General features: G+C 48.4%; 4 protein-coding genes and 1 long non-coding RNA gene across 5 annotated transcripts; 2 read left to right on the top strand and 3 right to left on the bottom strand.

Moving 5' to 3' along the window:
• Nucleotides 1–2,490: 2,490 nt before the first annotated feature.
• On the bottom strand, nucleotides 2,491–3,406 carry LOC117850032 (uncharacterized). The gene has a single exon (XM_034731811.2). The coding sequence runs from the start codon at nucleotides 3,227–3,229 to the stop codon at nucleotides 2,723–2,725; it is 507 nt and encodes a 168-aa protein (XP_034587702.1). The 5' UTR covers nucleotides 3,230–3,406; the 3' UTR covers nucleotides 2,491–2,722.
• A 2,166-nt stretch (nucleotides 3,407–5,572) lies between these two features.
• On the bottom strand, nucleotides 5,573–6,773 carry LOC117850440 (oleosin G). Its single transcript, XM_034732267.2, has one exon. It carries the CDS (start codon nucleotides 6,309–6,311, stop codon nucleotides 5,811–5,813), a length of 501 nt encoding a protein of 166 aa, XP_034588158.1. The 5' UTR covers nucleotides 6,312–6,773; the 3' UTR covers nucleotides 5,573–5,810.
• Nucleotides 6,774–7,735: 962 nt separating this feature from the next.
• LOC117848015 (uncharacterized) lies at nucleotides 7,736–15,506 on the top strand. The gene is made up of 2 exons (XR_004638765.2): nucleotides 7,736–9,984; nucleotides 11,741–15,506. It is a non-coding gene; the product is annotated as an uncharacterized lncRNA (long non-coding RNA).
• On the bottom strand, nucleotides 10,187–14,463 carry LOC117848013 (protein CHUP1, chloroplastic). Its single transcript, XM_034729317.2, has 9 exons — nucleotides 14,321–14,463; nucleotides 14,201–14,250; nucleotides 13,385–14,110; nucleotides 11,779–13,050; nucleotides 11,508–11,639; nucleotides 11,208–11,389; nucleotides 10,945–11,056; nucleotides 10,629–10,772; nucleotides 10,187–10,548 (listed from the first exon to the last, which is right to left on the bottom strand). Exons 1-9 carry the CDS (start codon nucleotides 14,406–14,408, stop codon nucleotides 10,450–10,452), a joined length of 2,805 nt encoding a protein of 934 aa, XP_034585208.1. The 5' UTR covers nucleotides 14,409–14,463; the 3' UTR covers nucleotides 10,187–10,449.
• A 2,088-nt stretch (nucleotides 15,507–17,594) lies between the features above and the next one.
• LOC117848014 (mitogen-activated protein kinase 17) lies at nucleotides 17,595–22,500 on the top strand. The gene is made up of 11 exons (XM_034729318.2): nucleotides 17,595–18,053; nucleotides 18,903–19,302; nucleotides 19,398–19,525; nucleotides 19,612–19,671; nucleotides 20,239–20,388; nucleotides 20,773–20,928; nucleotides 21,015–21,152; nucleotides 21,240–21,319; nucleotides 21,451–21,552; nucleotides 21,795–21,966; nucleotides 22,136–22,500. The coding sequence occupies exons 1-11, from the start codon at nucleotides 17,742–17,744 to the stop codon at nucleotides 22,208–22,210; spliced, it is 1,773 nt and encodes a 590-aa protein (XP_034585209.1). The 5' UTR covers nucleotides 17,595–17,741; the 3' UTR covers nucleotides 22,211–22,500.
• Nucleotides 22,501–23,133: the final 633 nt, after the last annotated feature.

The following is a 23,133-nucleotide window of genomic DNA, read 5'->3' as shown; positions in this document are numbered from 1 at the left end:
TAGGAACTGAACAAACTGAATCAGTTAAAATTTCTTCAGTTCACGGCGGAAATGTGTGATTGTTATGTTCTTCCATGATCATGAATTGACCGGCGTCAAGATAGGCTACCTGCCCTGTGATTAAATCCTCCATCTGTGTCAGGTGCGGACAAATCTTTGGTCAGACTCAGACAGTGATTGGTCCAAAAAATGACAGTCACTGATGTTTACACGCACGAACGCTTCAGACTGCCCCAACCATCTGTCTGAACAGATCCAAAGTTCGCAAGGTTTTTTATTAAGCAACAAGACAGGGATATCATTCTTTTGGCAGAATGATCTCATGCCAAGCATTTAGAAAGGAGACCCGGCATAAGCGCGGTGAATCGGTCCTGGATGACACAGCATCAATTTGTCCATTTCTGTCATGCCTGCCAGATTGTTCATGTTTCAGACCCGTAGCAAGTCCAGCCAGTGTCTTCTCTGGTCAGGGCTGTAAATTACAGTGTGCAGGGGTAGTTAACAACTTCCAAGGGCGACAACGTTGAGAGAACGAATTCAAGATGCACAAAGCTCACCATCTTTATTTTTTTTATTTATTATGATGCGGTAGGCCATGAGTGTATCTGACTTGCATCGGAGCAATAGAAATGGGCCATGGTATTTCAGCACTAGACCCGTTACCACCCATTGGGGAACTTTTTTTATTTTTTTATTTTTTATTTTAGCATTTTGTAAAAATATATAGTCAACCAAAAAAATTGTAAAAAATATATAAGGTCTTATCGCCGGTCCAGGCGGCGGTTGGACCGGCAGAAGAGCCTTACCGCCAGCCCAGCCGGCGAAGAGGGGTACACCCCTCCGCACCACACTTTTAAAAAATTATAACTAATTCATATCAACTCGGATAGAGATAAACTTTATATAAAAATTGTAGATCTTAATGAGATCTACAACTTTGTAGTTAAAACTTTTTTCATTTGATGTCATATTGGTGCTCAATTTTTAGATCTGAAACTTTTGTCGATTATTTCAGCAATTAAATGGCTCCAATGAAAACAATTTGAACTACAAAGTTGTAAATCTCGTCGAGAGCTACAATTTTTATATAAAGATTATTTCTATCTGAGCTCATATGAATTAGTTATCATTTTTTGAAAGTGTGCTGCCCAATTTCAGATCTAAAAATTGAATTTTAGATCTAAAACTTGTGTTGATTATTTGAGCACCAATATGACATCAAATTTAAAAAGTTTTAACTACAAAGTTGTAGATATTGTCGAGATTTACAATTTTTATATAAAGTTTATCTCCATCTAAGTTGATATGAATTAGTTATGATTTTTGAAATTGTGGTGCGGAGATCCCTTGTCGTCGGCTGGGCTTGCGGTAAGGTACTTCCGCCGGTCCAACCGCCCAGCCCGCGATAATAGGCTAGTTTTACAATTTTTTCATCCGACTGCAAAATTGAAAAAAATATATAAAAATAAAAAAAAAGCCCCAGTGGGTCCCCCATTCAGAACCTGGCCCAACTAGAAACTGAGCCCTGCTTAAATAACGGAAATACTTCTCTTTAAAAAACACACTAGAAACTTAACCCAGTCTCCCCTAAAAAAAAAGAAACTTAACCCAGTCATCAACCATTGTCCAATCGCCGGCTCAAATGCAAGCAGACCTTTTCTCCCACGATGGATTGACATGGACCAGAGCCAATCCTGGCCACCTGGCCTGCAAATAAACTTCTCGTTCCGCGGCACCCGCAGCCAAAAGCTCCAGTCACTGACGTAGTGATGCCTACACGCACGACCGCTTGATATCGCCTCAATCTTCTTCCGAATCAGACCTGACGTTGCCTCTGCATGATGTTGTTTAACCAACAGGACATCACTCTCTTGGCAGCTGGGTTATCGCCAGCAATGCCCTGCCAAGCATGTTCAAAATAAATAGATAAAAAAAACAGATTCCCCATGCGCGATGAATTTCCCCTGCACGAGCCATCAGCCATGCCTGAATTTTCTCAAGTCTTCAATCTTCTAGATGGACAGGCGACACCCATGGCGCCGCGTGCGATTGCACGCGACGCACCCACGTGAGTGCGTTGCTGAGCAGAGCCGCAGAGACCGCAGCTTCGACGGGGCTCTCAGTCAGAGCCGAGCAATAAGAACCGAAACGACCAATGGATGAAGGCGCTCGTGCATTTCCATTTCCTCGCAGGAGTTCCAAGAGCAGCACGTTCTTCCAGCAGCGACATCGCACGTACACGCAACTCGTTTTTCGTCAAAACACATGGCTGTGGAGTCGGACTAGTATGCCCGCCGATGCCGATGCGAATTGCGAGCCAAAGTCGCGGCAAAGTTTACCGCAGACAGCGACGCTTCGCTGTGTTCTTGCCCGTGCGGCGAATCTTTGAAAGATTACAACCACCTAGAAGGCCGCTTTATCGTTGAAGACCATAACGGAAGGAATTCGAGAACGACACGGGTTGATGTGGAGGTTAACAGTAGTCGCAGCTGAATAATCGTACAAAACCAAGCCACGGATTTGCTGCTCTGCAAATTTTCTTAGAATTTATACATTTTACACGCTGCCACTTTTGCAGCAGGCGGCTTGCTTGCATTCACAGGGGAAGGACAGCGGCAGTACTGATAATTCTCACTCTGACTACCAGCTAATAAAGGAAGAGCGTACATGCCGCTCTTGATCGGATCAGCAGCGCGCGCGTGCACTCCCCGGCTCACACGCATCACATGTCGAGCAGGTGATTGGCGGGCATCGGCGCCGCCGCCTGCGGCAGGTGCCCGGCGGAGGAGTGGAGCATGGCGGTGAGCTCCTTGGACGCGACGATGGACTTGTAGATCTCGAAGATGAGCCGCTGCTCGAACTCCGTGGTCCGGGCGGCGCTCGGCGCCGGCAGCTGCTTCCGGCGCGGCACCCGCTTGGTCCAGAGCCCGTCGGGGCCGCCGCCGGGCAGCGTGATCGCCGACGCCCTCCTGGCCAGCGCCAGCATGGCGCCCACGTACGCGTCCCGCGCCCGCGCCAGCGCGCGCCGCGGCGCGGCCAGGGCCACGCGCACCCGCACGCGCAGCCGCCGGACGGCGCCCCACCCGCCTCCGCCGCGCCGCGACGCGCCCAGCTGCCGCGTGACACGGGACTTGCCGCCGTCCGCGGCCTCCAGGCGGTGGTACTTGCGCCGGCGCCAGTAGGCGCGCACCCCCCGCGTGAACTGTATCGGGAACGCCTCGGCCTCCATGGGATCGGATCGACCACCGAACGCGCTGTCCGCTGTCCCTCGCTCGCGCGTGGGGTGGCTGGGCTGGTTGCCTGGTTGGCGTTGGTGGTGTGAGTAGGAGGGGGGCAGGGGAGTTTGGGTGGAAACGGTGGTGCGGACGCTTCATTTATGTAGGAGTAGAGGGGAAGGCAGGAGGCGGCAGGGTTGGTGAGCGGGGCTGTGGGGGGTTTATTGGTGGTGCTGCGCGTCACATGGATGTGGCGTTCGTGGCGCACGGGCAGGGATGATGCGCGTCAGGTCAGGGATGGGTGCGCGCGCTTCCCGTTCCCGGCAAGTGCGCGGCCGGTTGGTGCTGATGCTTGCGAGCCCCAAGTTTGTCTGTCCTACGCTACTCTATCCCGTGAGATGTGAAGACTGCTTGAGTCGCGTTGAACGATGAACGTCTAGAAGCGAGCTCGGTTGCCGCCGGGATGAAAAGCGTTTAATTCGGACGAGAAATGTATTGTTCCTGGGGTCGTACTACCGCAAGTAGCGCGCAGACAATTCCGTGGGTTCTAGCTGAAAATTCTGGTGCTTCACTTTTCGGAAACTGCTTGTTTACTTGAGACTGGTTTGATTTTTATTCACGCTGAGATAAAGTCAGATGGAGAACTGGAGAGGCTTGGTACGTGGAGGATCTTTGCCAAGTCTTGGGCCATACTAGTAGTATCTTTGATGGTCAAATTAAAATGCCGTAACGAAATGAAACATGTGATTGAGAGGGAAAAAACTGCTCATCCCATCATCATTAATAAAAGAAACGATCGTCGGTTGAAGATTCTGGAGGGCCAGTCAATGGCTTGTTGGCGCACGAGTCTGCTTTTAGCGTGCGCGTTCCACGTGTTTGAAATGCCTAGACATGATCCGATGCTCGTTTACATTCAAAACATGTGACCATGCGAGGTAGTACTAGCGTGACTGTTAGATTCCTACAGCTACGGTGAGGGAGGCAAATGCTTTGCTCAAGGATGGGCGGGGATGGACACGGTGTGACAGCTGCGGGAAACGGAGTACGTACCCGCAGTCATGGCATCAGCCGCAGGTGCTGACGCTCCGGCCACGGGGAGCTCTGGGACGACGGCGGGCTGCAGGATGGAATCGTCAGGCTCTCGGCACCGTGGTGGGCGTCTTGTTGTTGAAAGAAGACGGATGCAGGCGGCATCTTGTGCTGGCTCAGATTTTACTGGCGTTGCCTAAGTTTGGAGGTGCCAAATTACTATTACAGCACTGTAGCACACTGTAGCGTTTCGTTTGTATATGTGAATTATTGTCCAAACATTAACTAATTAGGCTCAAAAGATTCGTCTCGCAAAGTACAACAAAATTGTGCAATTAGTTTTTAATTTCGTCTACATTTAGTACTCCATGCATGTAACGCAAGTTTGATGTGATGGGGAATCTTCTTTTTGCATAGTGCCAAAGTTAGGAGTTGGGGGTGAACTAAATAAGGGCTCAACCGAATTCGTGCCGAGTTTGATACTCATGCTGAATGAATCTACAGGGGACTTCTGGTTTTACCTTTTTCCTTCTCTTCCTTTTCTGTTTCCATTTGAGGTTCGACGCTTAGGTTGCGGATGCTACACAACATCAGGATCTAGCGATTACCTTCTTCAACCTTTAGTCACCCCATGTTCGTCAACGCATGCTGACGCTCAGAAAAATGATCGAGCAGTTCAGCTCGAGCCCTGCCCCAAAAAAACCGGATGACCGTCCGTGGGCCGGCCTAGGCACGTATTTTCGGTCGGAAACTAAACCATCTCATGCTTTTGCTGGCCCATTCCGCTCAGGTAAATTGGTGCCATTAATTGTCGTCGCCGGCCGATAGCTAGTTAGCTACTCGAAATTGGAAGGCGAGGGGTGTTGGGCTATCTTATGCTCTGATGGGAGAGGTTATTGGGCTTTCAAAGTGTCCGTGTCCAATTGCGAAACAAAAGAAGATACCAAATCAATCCACCAACACATTATGCAAAAATCACGTTACCAAATACTACCTCCCTTTGCTGCTTCTTGTTCGCTTTTCATTTACTATTATTGCTATTATTATTACCCTTTTCCCGTTCAATTAAGTCCGATTCGATGCGAGCCGAGGGCTTTTTTTACCAAGTTGGACGCGTGGCCGGACTTTCGAACCAAGTTGAATCCTAAAATCAACCGATCCAATCATGGATCCTTCGATGTGGCTCATATGGGGTACGAATGATAGGACACTGCGTTTATTCGCACTCCTTCGGTTTTTTTACATAATGTCACATGTTGCTCATCATATGTTAATGACGCGATCCATAACCTCATATCGTCAATAGAAGCATTCCGCGAGGGAGGGAGTTGATCAGGCTGCCAGCCATGACGAGTCCTCTTATGATTCAACTAATTGCCTAATTACACGAGTACTAGAAAAGCAAGATAAAATTACCAAGATAAACGTGTCCTAGCAAAAAAGTAGAGAAAATTGACAGCACGGAGGGGGAGACTGGATTGGAGTACGCACGCAAGAGATGAACATGAAAAAGAGACGGCGACGACCTAGCTACCAGCAACACGCACGCCCGGCGCCGCCGCGCGCCTATGCTCCTGGCGCGGCGTCCTTGGAGCGGCCGTGCAGGTACCCGCCGTACTCGCGCGCGTAGTCCTTGACGTGGCTGGCCGTGTCGGCGATCCGGCTGCGCGCGTAGTCCATCCGGTCGGCGCCCACGGGGTGGCGCCCCGTGAAGTAGCGGTACATCCATGTCCCCGCCGCGAGCGCCGCGACGGCGAAGCCGCAGGCGGAGAGCGCGACGGCGGCGAGGACGGCGGCCGCGACGGCGACGGGCACCCAGATCGGGCTGGTGAGCAGCGCGATCGGGCCCAGGAAGACGAGCGCCACGACGGCGCCCGTCAGCGTGAGCCCCGTCAGGAGGAGGAGCACGGCGCCGGACACGAGCAGCGTCAGGAAGCCCACCACCTGCGTCGAGTTGGGCGCGTGGGTCTGCACGCGCCGCAGCAGCGTCGCCGACGATGGCGAGTCCGGCGGCGGGTGCCCCGGCCGCTCGCCGTGCCCGTGCGCGTGCTGCTGCCGATCCGCCATGCTCGCTCTCTCGCGCCGCGTGGCTTTGAGGAGGAGAGCCGGAGGCAGCTCGGCGGTGTCGGGGGATGGCGCTTGTCTGTCCGTGGGAGTAGTTGGCAAATGGCGGGGAGGAGTTAAAGGCGCGGAGAGGGACGTGCCAGCGCCGGCACGTGTCCGGGCGCCGCGCGTGCATGCGCGACGTGTGTGGGAGCAAGGCGACGACCGCTAGCTCGCGCTCGCGATCCTGCTCCTGGGTTCCTGGCCTTGTCTTTTCACCGTGTCATCCGGATCAGATCCTAGTTTAACCGCGGGAGATGCCTGCTTGAATGAAGTATCTAGTGTGGCAGCGGCACGTGTGCGAGGGCATCGACGGTTCGAGGAGTCCGCGAGACGGCGACGGCGCAGGTGGCCGGCCCGCGTCACGGTCGGCATGTGAGCAAGTCTTGTCGTGTGCGCACGCGAGCTTGATGCGAAAAATCAAGCTGGTTTCGGGGGACGATATGATCGTCACCACACCAGCCGCCGGAACGCGCGGCCGGCGCGGGGGTCCGCTGCTCGCACCGGCAGGCGGCGGCGTGGCGCGCCAGTGACCAGTGAAACAGAGCAGTGGAGAGGCATCGCCGCTCGGCGGGCAGGATATGTCACGTACAGATGAACATGTGATGAAGCAAGATTAGTGGAGAAAAGGTGCCCCAACAAGATTTTGACCGCTAATCAGCAGGGAGGGATGACACGGGATAAGCGACCACGCGACAACGACTTCCATTATGCAGAATCCAACATCAAGGGTACCACAGCGTCTGCCGGATTCCCTGGCCGTGAACCCCACTTCGTCTTCCACGGCACGGCTATGATCACCTCCTCCGTCCATGCGCTGACAGAAACTTTCAGCTCCTCCTGGACTTCAACAGAAGCAACGGACCGCGAGAGCCTGATGCTACCATCTCCGGCAACTACTACTCCTCTCTCATCCTTGTTGGAACGAAGCAAGACGATTCCCTCGCGATCGATGCCTGCCGTACGAGCAGCGAACAGCCTGTGGAATCCGTCCGGCCATGAGCCACCAACGACTCGCACGAGGATCGTTGCCTCCACGGACTGAACGATCTGCCCAAGCTTAAACTGCAACGTAGAGCGACCCTGGCCGAGAAGATCTGGAGGGCGTCGCGGAGGAACGCGACGTAGAGCGGCGGGGGCTCGTCGCTGAATGCTGCTGGTGTCGTCGAACGACCCGTCGATGCGCGACCGCGTGGCGATCCAGTGGTCGCGGTACTGGCTGGCCTGGTCGGCGAGGAAGTCGCGCGGCCCCGTCTCCCATTCCGCTTCCTCGTCCGCCGCCCGCTACCTCTCCCACATCGCCATGGCCTCTGCCGCCAAATGCGCTCGCTCCATCACGGGAGCGCGGCGGAAATTGGATTGGCCTCGCCGTCGGCCTTGGTACCGTAGCATAATAAATAGGCACGCGGATGTGTACGGATTCCGTGACGAACTCGGACTTGCCGATCCCGGTGGCGGCGTGCTGGCTTGGGTCGTGAATATCTGATGGCCGGGAGCCGGCGGGGGCGGAGTCCGGAGCTGGTAGTGTTCACTGTTCATAGCGCAGCAGAAGCAGTGACCGCTGCACGGCGGCTGCCGTGGGAAATTTGGAGCGGGCGGTGTGGTGGGGGCTCCCATCTGGCTTCCATGAGCCCCTCGACCCTGCCCTTCTTAATCCGCGGCTTGTCGCTCCCACCGCCGGCCGCAGCCCACCGAGGATCCAGCCTCATCCGGTTGGCAGCGCTCCCGCATCGTCTCGCCTCCACCGCCAGCCAATCCATAACCACCACTGGACCTCCACCGCCCCACCCTCCTCCTCTTCTATGGCCGCCGGCCATTGAAGCTCCCACCCCAACAACCTTGAACCCTAACCCCGCCATCGCCTCCACTACCACCCCGGCCAGCAACGACCTCGCCGCCGGCCGCTTTCCCCCACCTCCCACCCCTCTGGCGAGCGATGGTAGGCTCAGCTCGAGAAAATTCGATATTTGACACTCAATACGTGCACCTCGTTAAATTTGACATCCCATTCGCGTACCCTTTCAATATTTGACACTCGAATTGTTTCGATTCGGGAATTCTCTTCCCTTTTCCACAATTTCCATCTTTTCTTTTTCTCTTCTCTCTTCAGCCCTAGTGAACGGACAATAATACCCCTAGCCTTATCTTTTCTCTCCCGTGCGTCTGTCTCTGGTTCATCTCGATGACGAAGAAACGTGTTCGCCGCTGACGGCTCGTACTTCTCCCCGTGCCCACGGCCAAAGCAGCAGCAGGTACAGACCAACCCGCCATGAAGTTGAGGGGGAAATAGGTCTGGCAGATCCGGTTCCGAATTATCGGTTGCTTCCCCGTGCGTGGCGGCATGCCCGCTCCCTGTTCCACCCGCCTGAGCTGCAGACGAGCTGCGCCGCCGCATCCCCATGAGGGCCCTGTCCGGCCGCCAAACCCCGCGCACCCTTGTCGCATTGCGGCCGCCACGCCGCCATGGAGCCTGCGCTGGTGATGTTGGGGCGCAGGCAGCAGGCGGAGGTGGCGCGCGGCAGGCGGAGGCAGCCGTGCGGTGCAGATGCGGCAGGTGGAGGTCGCGTTGGGCGTGTAGCGCAGGCGACGGGTTCTCTGGTTCTCTGGTTCTCTGGCAGAGGAAGAAGAACAGATGGAAGCGACTTTTGCTTTTTACGTTTTGGTTCTCGCAAAGCGTTGAGAATAGGGGTATTATCGTCCGTTCACTAGGGTTGAAGAGAGAAAAGAAAAGGAAAAGATGGAAATTGAGGAAAAGGAAGTGTTAAATATTGAAAGGTACGCAGATTGGATGTTAAATTTAGTGAGCTGCGCATATTGAATGTCAAATATCAGAATTTCTCCGCTCGCGAGCTGCGGTGGCGTGCAAATGAGCAAGAGGAAGAAGAGATCGTCAAGAGCCGCACGAATCTCAAACACCGGAAGCCATCTAGCTTTGAGGGTGTAGTGTGAGTGCTTTAAATGAGTTGGATCCTGGTGATGAGCTGATAAATTTATTCTCCAAGGCTTGAATAAAGACGTGTGGGTGGCTATAACTCATTTTCCACCCAGTTATCTAGAGCTCTGAAAATCACGACGCTATCACCATAATTTAGAAAAAATCTTTTTCATGTTCCTCAACTATCGACGAAGTCCGACTTTAATCCTCCAAGTGCAAATTCGGATGTTTGAAACACCGAACTATGCAGTACCGTGTAAATCTAAATCCCTCGCTGATTTTAGCGGTGGTTTTACGTGATGTGGTGTAAAATCGGATGTTTGAAACCCTGAACTATGCAATTCCGTACGAATCTAAATCCCTCGCTGATTTTAGTGGTGATTTTACGTGACGTGGGGTGGGCTCCACGTGTCAGGTAACATGTGGTACCTTCTCTCCTCTCTCTCGATAGTTGAGGGAAAGGGACTTTTTCCCCATAATTTCCCCCGACTGGGGGATTCATCCACTCTCTCAATTGTTTTTTCATCCACTTAAGCAGTCAAGCGACGTTGCCCCCGCTGACCGCTCTGATCGCTGTCGCGAGCCGAGGCGGCTCCGGCGGCTAGTAGGCGGCGAACCGAGCGCAGTCAGTCGCCCGCTGCAAGCGGTCGCTTCTCCGTTCAGGTGGAGCTCGCCGCCGCAACCTCGACCTTCTCCCTGCAGGTGGATTTTTGTCCTGATATGATTTCTCGAAGTTAGATCTGCTATTTCAGCATTGTATGTCTGTGGTTAGTGACTGGGTAATTCCTTCAGAATTTCAAATCCAGTAGTAAGGTTCATTTGGAACAATAATCTCCATAGTTTCAGTTTTTCAGAATACCAAAATGGACATTCACTAGTAGCAAAAGTGCAAAACTATGCTCAGTTCAAAAACACCAACAAAACTATTTCTGGCTCTCTGCTAGCTTTCATTTTAAGAACTTGCTTGTGTACAGTTTACAACCTTCAGATGAAAAAGGTATACGCTTTCACTAAAACTGGTATACGTATGAACAAAACCTGAAGACCTTTATTGTCTTCTTAGCATATACATTGCAACACTGAAATTTACACTTCTCTTTGTACACTTAAGCTAATCGACTAAAAATGGCTTTCCAAACTAGATGGGTATCGAATCCTGTGTTCAAATTACGCTTCAGATATCTGTGGAGCTGGTGTCTGTGTAGTCATCTTGCTCCTTAGCTCTTCAAAAGCTTTCATGCTTTCTGCATCGAAGCCTCCGGCAAACTGCAGAAGGTCAAGGATAAGTTACTGACTCGAAATCACCTGTGAAGTGACTAGTTTCCAATATATATTTGAGAATTTACCTGATGAACTCGGAAAGCGAATCTCACACCCTGGAGAAGCAAAAATTCTCTATTGGGCTCTTTCTCGGTGCCTTGCAATGCATCAAGTTCTGAAGCAACCCTCTTCATATACTTGTTTGCGAGCTGGACAGATGCCAATTTGATCTACTCCAACATATAAAACGAAATTTGAGTTAGTTTTGATGAATACTCTGACTAATAACATACTCACCTTTATGAGGAAATTAGACATGCATTTTTTTTAAAAAAATTAAGTTTATTAAAATAGGTTTCTTATCAGGTGAACATAAATGGGGTATATGCTAGAGATGCACACCTTGCCAACTACTCCAGAATCAGACAGCCAGTCAACTGGGATCCCATACTCCTTGTACCGTGAGACGGCCATATCTCTAGTACGGAGTAGTGCATAGACACTCTGCTCCACTCTGGTGCACGTATGACACTAGTTAGTTCAGTGAAACAATCAGTTTAGGTAAATCATGTTTCTCACATATATCTTAGACTTGGGAAAAATATTTCCTGTTTATTTCAGAATAACTACATTAGGGAGAATACTAGGTCAGATGAGACACTTACTTCTCAAGCAAGGAATACATCTTGTTGAGAGCTTCCTCACATGCAAGTTGTCGATCATCGGTAAAGGATGAAACCTTGTTCTGTAACTTTATCAGGTCTTGGTACTCAAAAGATGCTTCTCTTATTGCATCAGTTTTGCTCTCTGGCCAATCGAAATGCTTTAGCACTGCTCGTTCATCAACCTAAAAAGTTATTGATCCTCTTTAGTATTAGATCACATGTGTCCTAGGTACAATACCTTGCAGGTTGTCTCCTATTACTTTGTATGTGATGTATGAAGAATATGGTTGGGTTACTTACCAAGAAGGATAACTCCTCATCCAACCAATTTACAAATGCAACGACATCATCAATATTTACAAAGCTTGCTGCTCGGACCTCACTTGCTAGAGACTCGACAAATTCTCCTTGCGTCTCCACATCAGCTTTGACCTGAAACATTCCATGTTTTTTTTTAAATCCATTACTTTTGATATTAAATTTAGATTACCAGTTATATTATGCATTAATAATGGAATGCGTAAATTTGGCAGGATTTTTATGCAACGTGGCGCCAGCAGAAAATACTTACAGCCAAGAGGAATGTTGATCTGTTCTCAATCTCTCCAATCATATTACTCCTGGCGTCAGAAACATTGGATGACACTGATCCTAGAGATGTCTCCTTCTTTGCTTCACGCTTCATGAGACTTTGATAGAACTCAACAATCTCCGGTGCACGATGTACCTTGTCACTCCCAGCAACACTCCTGGGTAGAGCACCTGGAGGTGGTGGCGGCGGCGGTGGGCCACCAGTTTTCCCAGGAGGTGGTGGTGGAGGAGGAGGTGCACCTGGTGGACGTGGTGTTTGTACTCCACTTGCAGTATTTGTAGCCCCTGAAGCAGTGGTTGATCGAGGGGGAGGTGGCCTGGGGACTCTTGTTGCTCTCTTCTCAATGTTGGCGAGCTTCAACTGGCTCACCACCAGGATGTTGTTCTGGTTGTCACTAGATTGCTCGCTGGATGCGGCGTTAGCTGCAGGGGCTCTCTCCTTAATCTGAGCAAGTTTTGGTGGAAGTGCACCTTTTGGAGAGGAAATAAGAGCTGAACTATGCCCACCGCCAAACCTTTGTGCTCTTACTTGTCCAGCCTTCTCTTTTATTGCATTCTCCCGTTCAGTTGCAAGTTTGTGCCTATCTTTGTAAGCAGGATACTTCTCATCAGCAAAACCTTCGACTGTCTTTGACATCAATTGGAATGAGGATGCGACATTTTCCTCGTCCAAGATGTCATTAGGATCTCTCTGTCCAAACGTTGTTATGGCTGTACCATCTCCTGCATTTTTAAGCATGAGAGCTTCCAGGGGCCCCCTTGGTTTCCTCCTTGGAGAGCCACTGATTGAGGAGGCTAAACTACTGCTGTCATCCTTGCTCCTTCCCCACCTTTTGAGCTTTTGCATCAGATTGGGCCTTTTGCTTAGGAAGCTGTATCTGCTGGAAGAACTATCAATTGAAACATTGTCAAAGTCTTCGCTTCCGGGTGAAGAAGGCATTGAAGAAACACTCTCAAGGTCTGTATCACCCTGACCTCGTTCAGATCCTGCGTACTCCAACATCAGCTGTTTGGCCCTCTCCTGTGATTTGGGGCTCAGGGTCTTGTTAAGATCACGTGCAGAGACTTTCCCTGATGGCATCTGATAGTTACGGAGCTCGAATCTCAGACAAGCATTGACCCAACGCAGGTACACCAGCTCCTCTACTTCACTGAATCTGTTCATTTGTAGGCCTTCCACTTGCTTTGTGAGGTCCTCATTTGTATGCCTCAGCTTGTTTATCTCTTCTCTTGCGTTGGCGACTACATCACTCTGCATGATACATAATAGGGTATGCCATTAACACACATCTCAAAAGCATATGAAGACTGAATGAATACTTTGCAGGAAACTAGTAGGTACATTCTTCCTTTGTATAGAATATGAAAATTCTGATGTGGTTGTTAAATGTAAGGCTACTTCTTAACCCATGCTTTAGTAAAGTGCTAATTTATCAAACTGAATTTGTGTTGAAGTAGCCAGGAAATATTTTGATAGGTAGGCTGTAATATCTTGCATGGTGACAAACTGAGAATCATGTGTAAGAGAAAACAATGTCTTGCTAATTCAATGCCTCATTAATAATAGAGTACCAGTAGTAAGGTACCTCTGTTATTTTTCCTTCTGCTGCATCCAACTTCACTATGAGATCTCTCTTCTCGTACAAAAGCTCCTTGTTCTTCCTCCTGAGCTCAATTACCTCCACTTCCAATTCCTTGAGCTTCTTGAGCTTTCGCTGGACCTCGGCTTCTTTTTTTGCCGCCTCTTCTTCCTTGGCCTTCAATCCAATGACCTGCTGCTTTAGCAGCATCAGCTGACCTTTTGTCTGGCCGGCCTCCAGCTGCATCTGCCGCTGCAGCTCCTTAATCTTGCTCGTAGCCGCTTCAAGCTCTTTCTTGGCTACCGCTCCATGCGCAACCTCATCCTGCAGCTTCTTCCGCTCTGCCTGCATTGAGTTGATGGTGTTGTTGAGCATGTTGATCTCCGCTGTCTTAGTCTTGAGCTGCTTCTGCAGCTCAGTAACGTCGGTCTCCATCTCCTTCATGCCGTAGTACTCCAGCAGCTCGCCTTCGAGCTTCACCTCCCTTTCCTCCATCTCCCTCACCAGGCTGCGCAGCCTGTCTATCTCAGCGGCCTCATTAGCCATGTGAGCGTTGTACTGTGACCGTCCATTGACATCGAACCGATCCCTTGGTATAGGGATGTCAATGTCTCCTGACAGGAGGCTCTCAATCTCAGAAAGCATATCATCGTCGTCATCGTCTAGGGACCGGGCTGAGTTGATTATGCCACTGATTGTTTTAACCTCTTCCTTCTCTTCTTCTTTCTCACCCTGTAACAGCAGCTGGGAAGATCAGTATGGCATAGGCCACTAATACAGCATTTTTTTTTGGAAATTGTAACTGGTATAAGATATACACACATGTTCAGAATGGTGTGTCTTGTCCTTCCTTTCCCTTGCTTGGCCATTGTCTGAAAGCACAGATGCTTGAGTGAATAACTCAAAGTAACACAAGAAACTATTTGAACTATTGAGTGTTACCTTTATTATGCCTGCCCCCACTGTTAACTCTCTTAAGAGTTAAAGCTGCGACGGAGGCTACAACGACGAAGCCCAATCTCACGAGCATGACTCCGATCACTCATCACTCTGCCGGCCTCAACCGGCAGGAGGGCCGAGATGGGGAGCCTCTACTCATCAAAAAGATGGCGAAGCAGAGCTGGAGCAGGTATGATTGGCCTAGCCGGCTAAACTCTCTTCGTATGTTTAGCCTGAAGATGGATTGGAGAAGAAACTCGGTGCCTGCGAGAGCTGGTGAACATACACCACCAGAACATGTGGCTGGCCTTATTCATCCCGTATTGGCGCCGCAATTGCCTATCTGTGTTTATCCCCTTGCAAAAACGAAGTCATGTATCACACAAGTCTCTTTCATCTCTCCGTGTCCAGTAGTGTGGTACTACCTGGTAGCTGACAAAATTTCCATATGCTGATGGTGCAGGGGGGAAAGAGAAAGACTGCGTCTTCGTGTCTTTTGATTTGGCCCTGCTGCGGTACACAGAAGACTTGTGGCTTGGAAGCTTGTAGCCCATTTGAGAATGGGTGGTTGCTGGTGTGCTTCGGTGTCACAGGAAAATGGAGGAGGGGGAGTTATCAGGCTCACAGGATGGAGCACGTCATTACCCTATCCTGGATGCTAGTCTAGATTTTTTTTTATCCAAAGAAATAGCGGATTCTTTACCGTTAGCATCCATATGTGCTGCCATGCTGGAAAGTTGGACTGCTTTTTTTCCTGGATATTCTTGGAAGTACTGGCCTTTTAAGTTTTAACTATTTACCTCTACTTAGTTGTAACTCTGACATTTTTACTGTAGGTCTTTTTTGTTTGGTAAACTGAGCTTTTTCACTGAGAAGAGCTTTTACCTCTTGAGATCATCGTGTACGTTTTCGCATCTGGAATCTCCATGTGGCGAGAAGCAGAGTATTTTGTGAGCAAAGTGGTTGACAACTTGATCATGGCATTGGCAACCAAACAGACCTCGTGGCTCAACTGCAGCAACAAGATGCATATACACACAAGCAGAGAATCTTCTCATATTTCAGGGTTATGACTACTGAATACTGACGCTGCACAGCACAGCGAGTGGACATCTTTGTTTGGATTGTAGACAGTATTCTGTTTATGATTATAGACCTTCGCATACATTTCACATGGTGCTTTTGCCTTCATCTTTTAATTGATTAAGATTAGGTACAAACCAAACTCTTTACCTGGTGGTTTTGTACTAACTGCAGACTTGCAGTAGCATATGTTTTCTCCATGGAACACGGACAGAGATGAAAAACAGCTGTCATGGCCCTTTCACATGCATTTCACGTGGTGCGTGCAGTAGCAGCCGTTCCTTGTAGTTTGATTCTATGAAATCGTCTTTTTTTTGAACGAAATGATTCTATAAAATCTCATTTCTCTTCTTTTGATGCGAGACAAAATTCTACTCCCTTCACCAGTAATAAATGTGTAATGTTTTGGATATCAACGTAGTCTTTAACCTGCAACTTTGACCACAGTTTCCTACATTGCCAATTTGCTATTGTATGAAAATATTCTTCGACGGTTGTGATGATACTGCTCCCTCCATTTTTATTTGTAAGACATACGCGCATATTAAAATTTAAAATTTACAATCTTTGATCAATAATTTAGTCAACATTTTTAAATTTTTATAATGTAACTTGAAATGGTTAGATTCATAATTAAATGTACTCTTCAATGGTCATAATTTTATAACAATAAACAATATAATATAATAGATGAACGGTCAAAGTGTAATTTGGGAGATCGTATCAGTCATATCACGTCTTATCTCTACCTAATATTAAAATACGGTTGTTTCTACCGACCGTTATGGTTGTTTTGCAAAAAAATCTCTCAACTGTTTCGTAATCAACCCATAGTCCTTGGATAGTTCTTACGATTTTGCGAGCTGGAGCGGCCTGACGTGCTCGCCTGGCCAGGGCCGGCCACCTCGGCAGTGCCGCGAGTTGGAGCTAGGGCCGCCGCCGCACTGTCCAAACCCACCGTCCGTCGGCTGCTTGGCCACGCCCCAAGTGCTACCCAACCTTGTTGCCGAGACGCAGGTTCCGATTGGTGCGCCGCTGAGCCGCTGCCTCGTGCTCTGGCCTCCGCGCACCGCCAGGCCGCCGCCGTGCCAGAGCCCCGATGTGCCTACCAAAACGAGCACCAAACTTCGGCATGGATTGTAGCTCGCATCCTTCAGCAACTTGGCCTCCCTGCCTCCTGCGCTCATCCAGCACGCTGCCATGGCCATCCACACCGAGGCCCTCGACTAGCTCCACCTAGCCTACACGGCGCGCCCCCGCTGCTCCTCATGCATTGGTCAACGTGACGGAGGGGAGGCGAGGCGAGGGGCACACCTGTAGCACTTGGCAGTTGGCACCCCGTGGCTCCATCAGTCTGTCCTCAGCTGACCAGCACCTTACTCGCCGCCACCGCTCGCGATGGTGCTCGCTATTGGAGCGACACAAGCAAAGCAAGAGCATTGACTAGAAGGAAAACTTATGGTCCGATATGATGGAAGGGAGGATAAGGATTGTAGTTTTACATAGAAGTCCTCATATTTTATATAAAATGAACTGACGACCGTATCTATTACGTAAAACATTAAAAAGATCCTATCTTTCTCAATTTTTTAGTACTATTCCATAGATGCAAGCCTGCAACTAGCATTATTTGTATATCATCTTTTCTACAGTATCAATTAAAATCTAGCGCTAAATGAACGGTACACGGTGTAGTAATGGCATTGACACAAGTATATAGTTACTTAAGCAGTTTATTTTAAAATTTATAATTTTCTCTGGGCATATTTGCTAGTAAAGATAAATGGAGGGAGCATGTCGGCTATTTTAAAACAACATATATTTATGAGCACCCTCATAGGTAGTGTGAACTGTGAACACCGCGTCCTTGGAGATAAATCCAGGTTAATTCGATTGACCGTAATTTCCGCCATTATCTTAACAAATTTGTTTCAAGATTTCACCAACCATAAAGAACAAGACAAACTCGAGGGGGGAAAACAGAAACAGTTTCCCGTGCTATGTCTGCTGCTCCGCCGACGTGTTCACCACTCCGCAGATTGGAAACGCCGTCCCCTCCGCCTACGTCCGTGGGCTCGTGCTCCGCACCCCTGTCCCACCTGGATGCCCGGCCCCACCCCCGAGTCCCGCCCATCCCATCCCCACCCCACCCCACCCGGCGGGAGTCTCCAACCGGCACGAACCGCCACTTCCCCCGCACGCCTCGCCCCGACACCACCCCGCGCGCCCCGGCCTCGGCCTCGCTGCCTCCGTCCCTCCCCCGCGACGCGCTCCCCGCGGCGGCCGGGCGTCCCCAGGTGTTCCGGGAGCACGCGCGCCCGATGCCCAGGGCGCGCGGTTTATGGGCGGCCGCGCCCGCTCCCTCATCCGCTGGCTCCGACACCGCTCGCGCCGCGTCTCCTCCTCTTCCCTCCATCTGACCTCCACCACCAACAACGACAACACCGCCACCGGCAAAGACCTCCACGCACACTCGCTCCCGCACCAACCCCACGCCGAGGAGGAGGAGGAGCAGCAGCAGGAGGAAGGGTGGCAGGAGGTCGCCGAGGGCCCGGAGTCCGAGCCCGAGGGGTGCATTGTCTTCGAGGAGCGGGGCGTAGGTCCGCGCGCGCCCGTGCGCACGAAGCCGCCACCCATGGATCCGAGCAAGAAGGTGGGTCAACTCAATAGCGTCCCCGTGATCGCGCTCTTGGATCTTTGCGGCCTGTTCTGCTCTCCTTTCTTTGCTTCTTTTCTGTTCCCATCTGCCTCCGATCGTGATGTTTGGATCCATCCGCGGACGGCGGCTGCTAGCTTTACCCTCGTGATGCGGTCACGAGATGGTGAGGTGTTAGGTGTGGAAATTTAACTCTGCGCGCGCTGGGCAGGGCAAACGGAATCCCATTGAATGATCTTGTGCCTTCTCGTCAGTGCTTTCGGATCCGCGTAGTTGGGTTGAGAGATGGTCGCGCTCAATGTGGCGTCAGAAATGATGCTTCAGTAACCAATGTGATTTGCAAACAGTCGTGCATCAACGCGGTTAGGAAAAGCCTTGTGCTTTATGGAAACATCATACAATTTGCAGTATCGACTTTTGGAAGATGTAGGAAAAGCCTTGTGCCTTTTTCTTGTCCCTGTCATTTGAAACTGAATTAATGAACTCTAGAAGAGGAGGGTACGGGCTGATTGCAGTGTAATAATTTTTCTGCGGGTGCCATGTTCCTTGTTGACTTTTGATGGGGCACTGGTGGTTGCCAGCTTATTATTGATTTGGGAGCAATAACCTTCAGTTAGTTAGCCAAGTTGCTGTTGCCTCTAATTCAAACTAAATATGAAAGGATCACAAAATGTCCTCCAGTAGGTTCATGCCTTTGATGCTTCAATTCTTGATTACCATTGCCTGTACAGTGAAATGCTGTATCTTTTTTTTTCTGTTCGCCTAGTAATCCTATATGTGCACTGTATTGTACCAGAATAATTACTCCATCTAGCATTCGGTAACTGTTAGCTTGCTCTCTTTCAGGAGTCTGAATTCTTTACAGAGTATGGCGAGGCAAGCCGCTATCAAGTCAGTGAAGTCATTGGAAAAGGTAGCTACGGTGTTGTGGCCGCTGCTGTTGACACCCAGACTGGTGAGCGTGTGGCTATAAAGAAGATTGTTGATGTCTTTGATCATGTCTCCGATGCAACCCGCATCCTTAGGGAGATCAAGCTGCTCCGGTTGCTGCGTCACCCAGACTTAGTTGAGATCAAGCACATTATGCTTCCTCCTTCGCGGAGAGAATTCAGGGACATATATGTAATCTTTGAGTTGATGGAGTCAGATCTCCATCAGGTAATAAAAGCAAATGATGATCTCACAGCGGAGCATCACCAGTTCTTCTTGTACCAGCTGCTTCGTGGAATGAAGTACATTCATGCAGGTTGTTGGACTTCATATATATGGGACTTGTTAATAATTTGTCACATCTTGTTATGTGTAGATTCTATGCTCATTCTGTAAATCTTGATTTTGCAGCAAGCGTTTTCCATAGGGATCTTAAGCCAAAGAATATTCTAGCCAATGCTGACTGCAAGCTGAAGATTTGTGATTTTGGCCTTGCCCGTGTGTCATTCTGTGAGACCCCATCAGCCATATTCTGGACGGTAGACATTTTGATAGTGTCGAGCAAAGTTTTATTTATTGAACAACTAAATTTTGTTTTCTTAGGATTTTGTGTCCTTTGCTGTAGGATTACGTGGCAACTAGATGGTATCGAGCTCCAGAATTATGTGGCTCCTTTTTCTCAAAGGTGAGGGAATTCTCACCTGAGTTTCATTTTGCAATGTGCAAGTCTTATGTTCTTCTGAAATTGTTATATTAGTATGATAAGTTTGGATCCAATAGAGCAATACTGGTTCCAGATTATCACCTGTTGTTCAGGTTAATCTTAACCATCAGGTGATATGTTGAGTTCTTGACTTAACCAATTACAATTATATTGATTAACTTCCCTGGGTGCAACGGTATTTCCCCTTTTACTTTTAGAGTATCTATTGCTCTTGCAAAATGTATTATTCAGATGTTTATTCAATTTTCATCTGCCTTTTCTTTTGGCAGCATTAACTTATGATATATATGTTTTTCTTCCTAGCAATTTTCAAAAAACATATGACATAACCCCCCTCCTCCACCAACCAATGCTGCTTCCATTAAAATGTGAATGTGGAACATAGAGGTGTGTTTTACATGCTAATATAATGTTGCATAACTGGCTGGGTATTAATTGAACAATGTACGTTGTGCAGGATTATGTCTGTGCTTGTTTTACAAATGTTATAGAATGGCAAGGTTCTGAATTTGGCATTGACTTTTGCAGTACACTCCTGCTATTGACATTTGGAGCGTAGGATGTATATTTGCTGAATTGCTCACGGGGAAGCCACTCTTTCCAGGGAAGAATGTTGTGCATCAGTTGGATCTTATGACTGATCTACTTGGTACACCTTCAGCAGAGTCCATCTCTAAGGTATGCTCACTAATTACTAGTGAGTCCTTGCATCTGATTTCCTCCACAATTTTATCAAGCATTTTTTTTTATTCAAGGTACCACTCTTTCTGATTTTCAGTACAAAAACTTGTGTAAATGTCTTTTACCAGAAGTGGACAGTTACAAGTTTACCATTAGTTTATTCTGCATTACCTTGTGCTTTATTTTTTGGACTATTTCACTATGCCCCTTGATAATGTTCATACCCATAGCTTGAAACTCCTGAACCAGCAGACATCAATGTTCAATAGCAACGATATTTTGCTATTCTTTTTATAGATTCTTTTTAGAACTGAAATGTAAATTGTTGGATGCAAAAATGGTCTGTTCAGTGTTCTGCACTAAACTACTGAACTATTGCAGATAAGGAATGAGAAAGCTCGACGATACTTAAGCAATATGAGGAAAAAGCCTAAGGTTCCATTTACTAAAAAGTTTCCAGGGGTAGATCCTATGGCTCTCCATTTGCTTGAACGTCTTCTTGCTTTTGACCCCAAGGAACGACCAAGTGCTGCTGAGGTAGGAGCTTTTGTTCACCATAACGATAGATTCCACTTTCCAAACGTTGGATTTTCAAATTCTGATATATGTAAATGTTATTCAAGGCCCTGACAGATCCATACTTCAATGGATTAGCAAATTCTGAACGTGAACCCATAGCACAGCCTATCTCTAAACTTGAATTTGAGTTTGAGAAGAGGAAGCTGGGAAAAGATGATGTCCGAGAATTAATTTACCGAGAGGTGTGCGATTGCTCAATTATGTTATTGGCATATGGTAGAGCTGCTATCTGTCTTTTTACTTTACAAACTGTTGTTACATCTCTTTAGATTTTGGAGTACCATCCTCAAATGTTGCAAGAATACCTACGTGGAGGTGATGGGAACCAGATGACCTTCATGTTTCCAAGGTGGGTCTACTGCTTTTGTTTAAGAAACACACTTGCGTTGTAAAACTATGCTTATTGCGCTAGTTGCCTAATTATATGCACGATTCGTGGAGTCTTTATTGGTAATATAACTTTGATATCTTGTATGACAGTGGGGTGGATCGTTTTAGACGACAATTTGCTCATTTGGAAGAAGGTACTGCAAAGGGTGAAAAGCCCAGTCCACAGCTGCGCCAGAATGTTTCTTTACCAAGGTTATCATCAGAGATTCCATTTTCTTTTATCTTGTTGAGAATTTTATGTTGTTCCCAGAGAACCTTCTATTTGGACCAGGTCAGTGGCGTTGCAATAGATTAGGCATATGTAGCTTGCATAGGTACATTAGTTTTTTATTAGTAAACAAAAGAGAGACCTTAAACACAATTCATATTGAGCTGCCTGTTCTCGTACTAGTTAGAATCTACTTGAAACTAATAATCCTCATATCTTGTATCAGGGAAAGAGTGATTGGCAATAAACATGGAGATGGCGATGCAGGTCTTAAGCCAGTGCATGCGTCAGTGACTGATGGCATAAGCGACCCGGTCTTGAGTGCGAGAAGCTTGCTGAAGAGTGAAAGCATCAGTGCTTCCAAGTGTATAGGTGAAAAACCAAAGCATGTCAAAGATGTAAGTAAACCACATCAGTTCATAATTTCTTCTTCACTAAAATACATGCACCGATGTTTTCTTTTGTGCTAAAACTGCTAGCATATATTCGCTTCCTTATTCCACGTAAATATCTGACATCTCATTCTTGATGTCAAATATGAACTGATGGTAACCTACACTTCTCCAGGAGGACTCTATTATGGAGACCGTGGACGAAACAATTGATGAGGTGTCGAAGAAGATCGCTCAACTGAAAACCTGATCGCTCAACTGGAGACCTGATTGTCTCTAAGTCACTGGAGCGATCAAATATAGCTGGTACAATAGCATGTTAACTTCCTCACGCTGGGAATGAGCCTACGGCAAGAGTCTATAGCCACTAATACTACAAGCTCTTACGCCAGTAACTTTGTTGTGATGTAAATTCCCCCCTATTTTTTGACTGCAAACAAACCTATGTCTGACTGAGTAGCTCCACGTGTTTTCCTCCGTGGAGCCACGTCAATCCTGTAAATTTTTTCAGTTGGAAGTAAATCTTTACGCGAATGTGTATTCGATCTTCTTTCCAGCAAGTGGCTGCACATATGTCACGGTGGCTGCAGGTCCATCCATTGTTCCAGTTCCAAACAGTGTGAGATGACCAAACTGTCCTCTGCTGCACTATCTCGCATTCTCGTTGCCTTCCGGCCGCCAATATCGGATCGAACGGTTGATTGGGAGGCCTAAATTGGATGGCGCGATCCTATGGTTCAGTTTCTGACGAAGTAAACGGATCGGCCCAGCCTTTTGCTCAGCGCGGGCTCGTAGATTCTAGCTCTGCAGCCCATTACAGAGGAAAGGGATTGGTTCGGCCTGCCATGGTTGAGTTAAGCCCAAAACGATCGTGGTGGGGGTACAAGCGGACGCGCAAACCCAGTGGCTCATGGGCTGGCATGAAAATGGCACGGGGGTTTTGGATTCAGATTTTTGCTGATTCTGTATAATTTAATTTCTATGATTCTGAATCCACCTGGACGGTGTCTGTATGATCAACTCTTGCTGGGAGCATATCTGTAAAGATTTCACAGCACATCTCAACCCCAGCAAGATAATTTATGGCACGATGCTCGATGCGGTCTATCCCGCCAACGACAAACCATTCAAACCAACCGCCCGTCCAACTGTCGTTTAATCAAAAAAATCATC

This window comes from Setaria viridis, chromosome 3 (genome assembly GCF_005286985.2).
Source record: "Setaria viridis chromosome 3, Setaria_viridis_v4.0, whole genome shotgun sequence".
NCBI classification, from domain to species: domain Eukaryota; kingdom Viridiplantae; phylum Streptophyta; class Magnoliopsida; order Poales; family Poaceae; genus Setaria; species Setaria viridis.
The sequence above is the reverse complement of the archived record's forward strand: the minus strand, read 5'-3'. Positions and strand labels throughout refer to the sequence as shown.

Excerpts from the sequence above, each read along its gene's own strand:
- LOC117848013 (XM_034729317.2), bottom strand. The coding sequence starts at position 14,408 with ATGCTCGTGAGATTGGGCTTCGTCGTTGTAGCCTCCGTCGCAGCTTTA. Across the intron at positions 13,051-13,384 it reads CAGAAGGAAAAATAACAGAG|AGTGATGTAGTCGCCAACGC; the intron begins GTACCTTACTAC and ends TGTATCATGCAG. Across the intron at positions 11,640-11,778 it reads GATCAACATTCCTCTTGGCT|GTCAAAGCTGATGTGGAGAC; the intron begins GTAAGTATTTTC and ends GGAATGTTTCAG.
- LOC117850032 (XM_034731811.2), bottom strand. The coding sequence starts at position 3,229 with ATGGAGGCCGAGGCGTTCCCGATACAGTTCACGCGGGGGGTGCGCGCC.
- LOC117850440 (XM_034732267.2), bottom strand. The coding sequence starts at position 6,311 with ATGGCGGATCGGCAGCAGCACGCGCACGGGCACGGCGAGCGGCCGGGG.
- LOC117848014 (XM_034729318.2), top strand. The coding sequence starts at position 17,742 with ATGGGCGGCCGCGCCCGCTCCCTCATCCGCTGGCTCCGACACCGCTCG. Across the intron at positions 18,054-18,902 it reads CCATGGATCCGAGCAAGAAG|GAGTCTGAATTCTTTACAGA; the intron begins GTGGGTCAACTC and ends GCTCTCTTTCAG. Across the intron at positions 21,967-22,135 it reads AACCAAAGCATGTCAAAGAT|GAGGACTCTATTATGGAGAC; the intron begins GTAAGTAAACCA and ends ACACTTCTCCAG.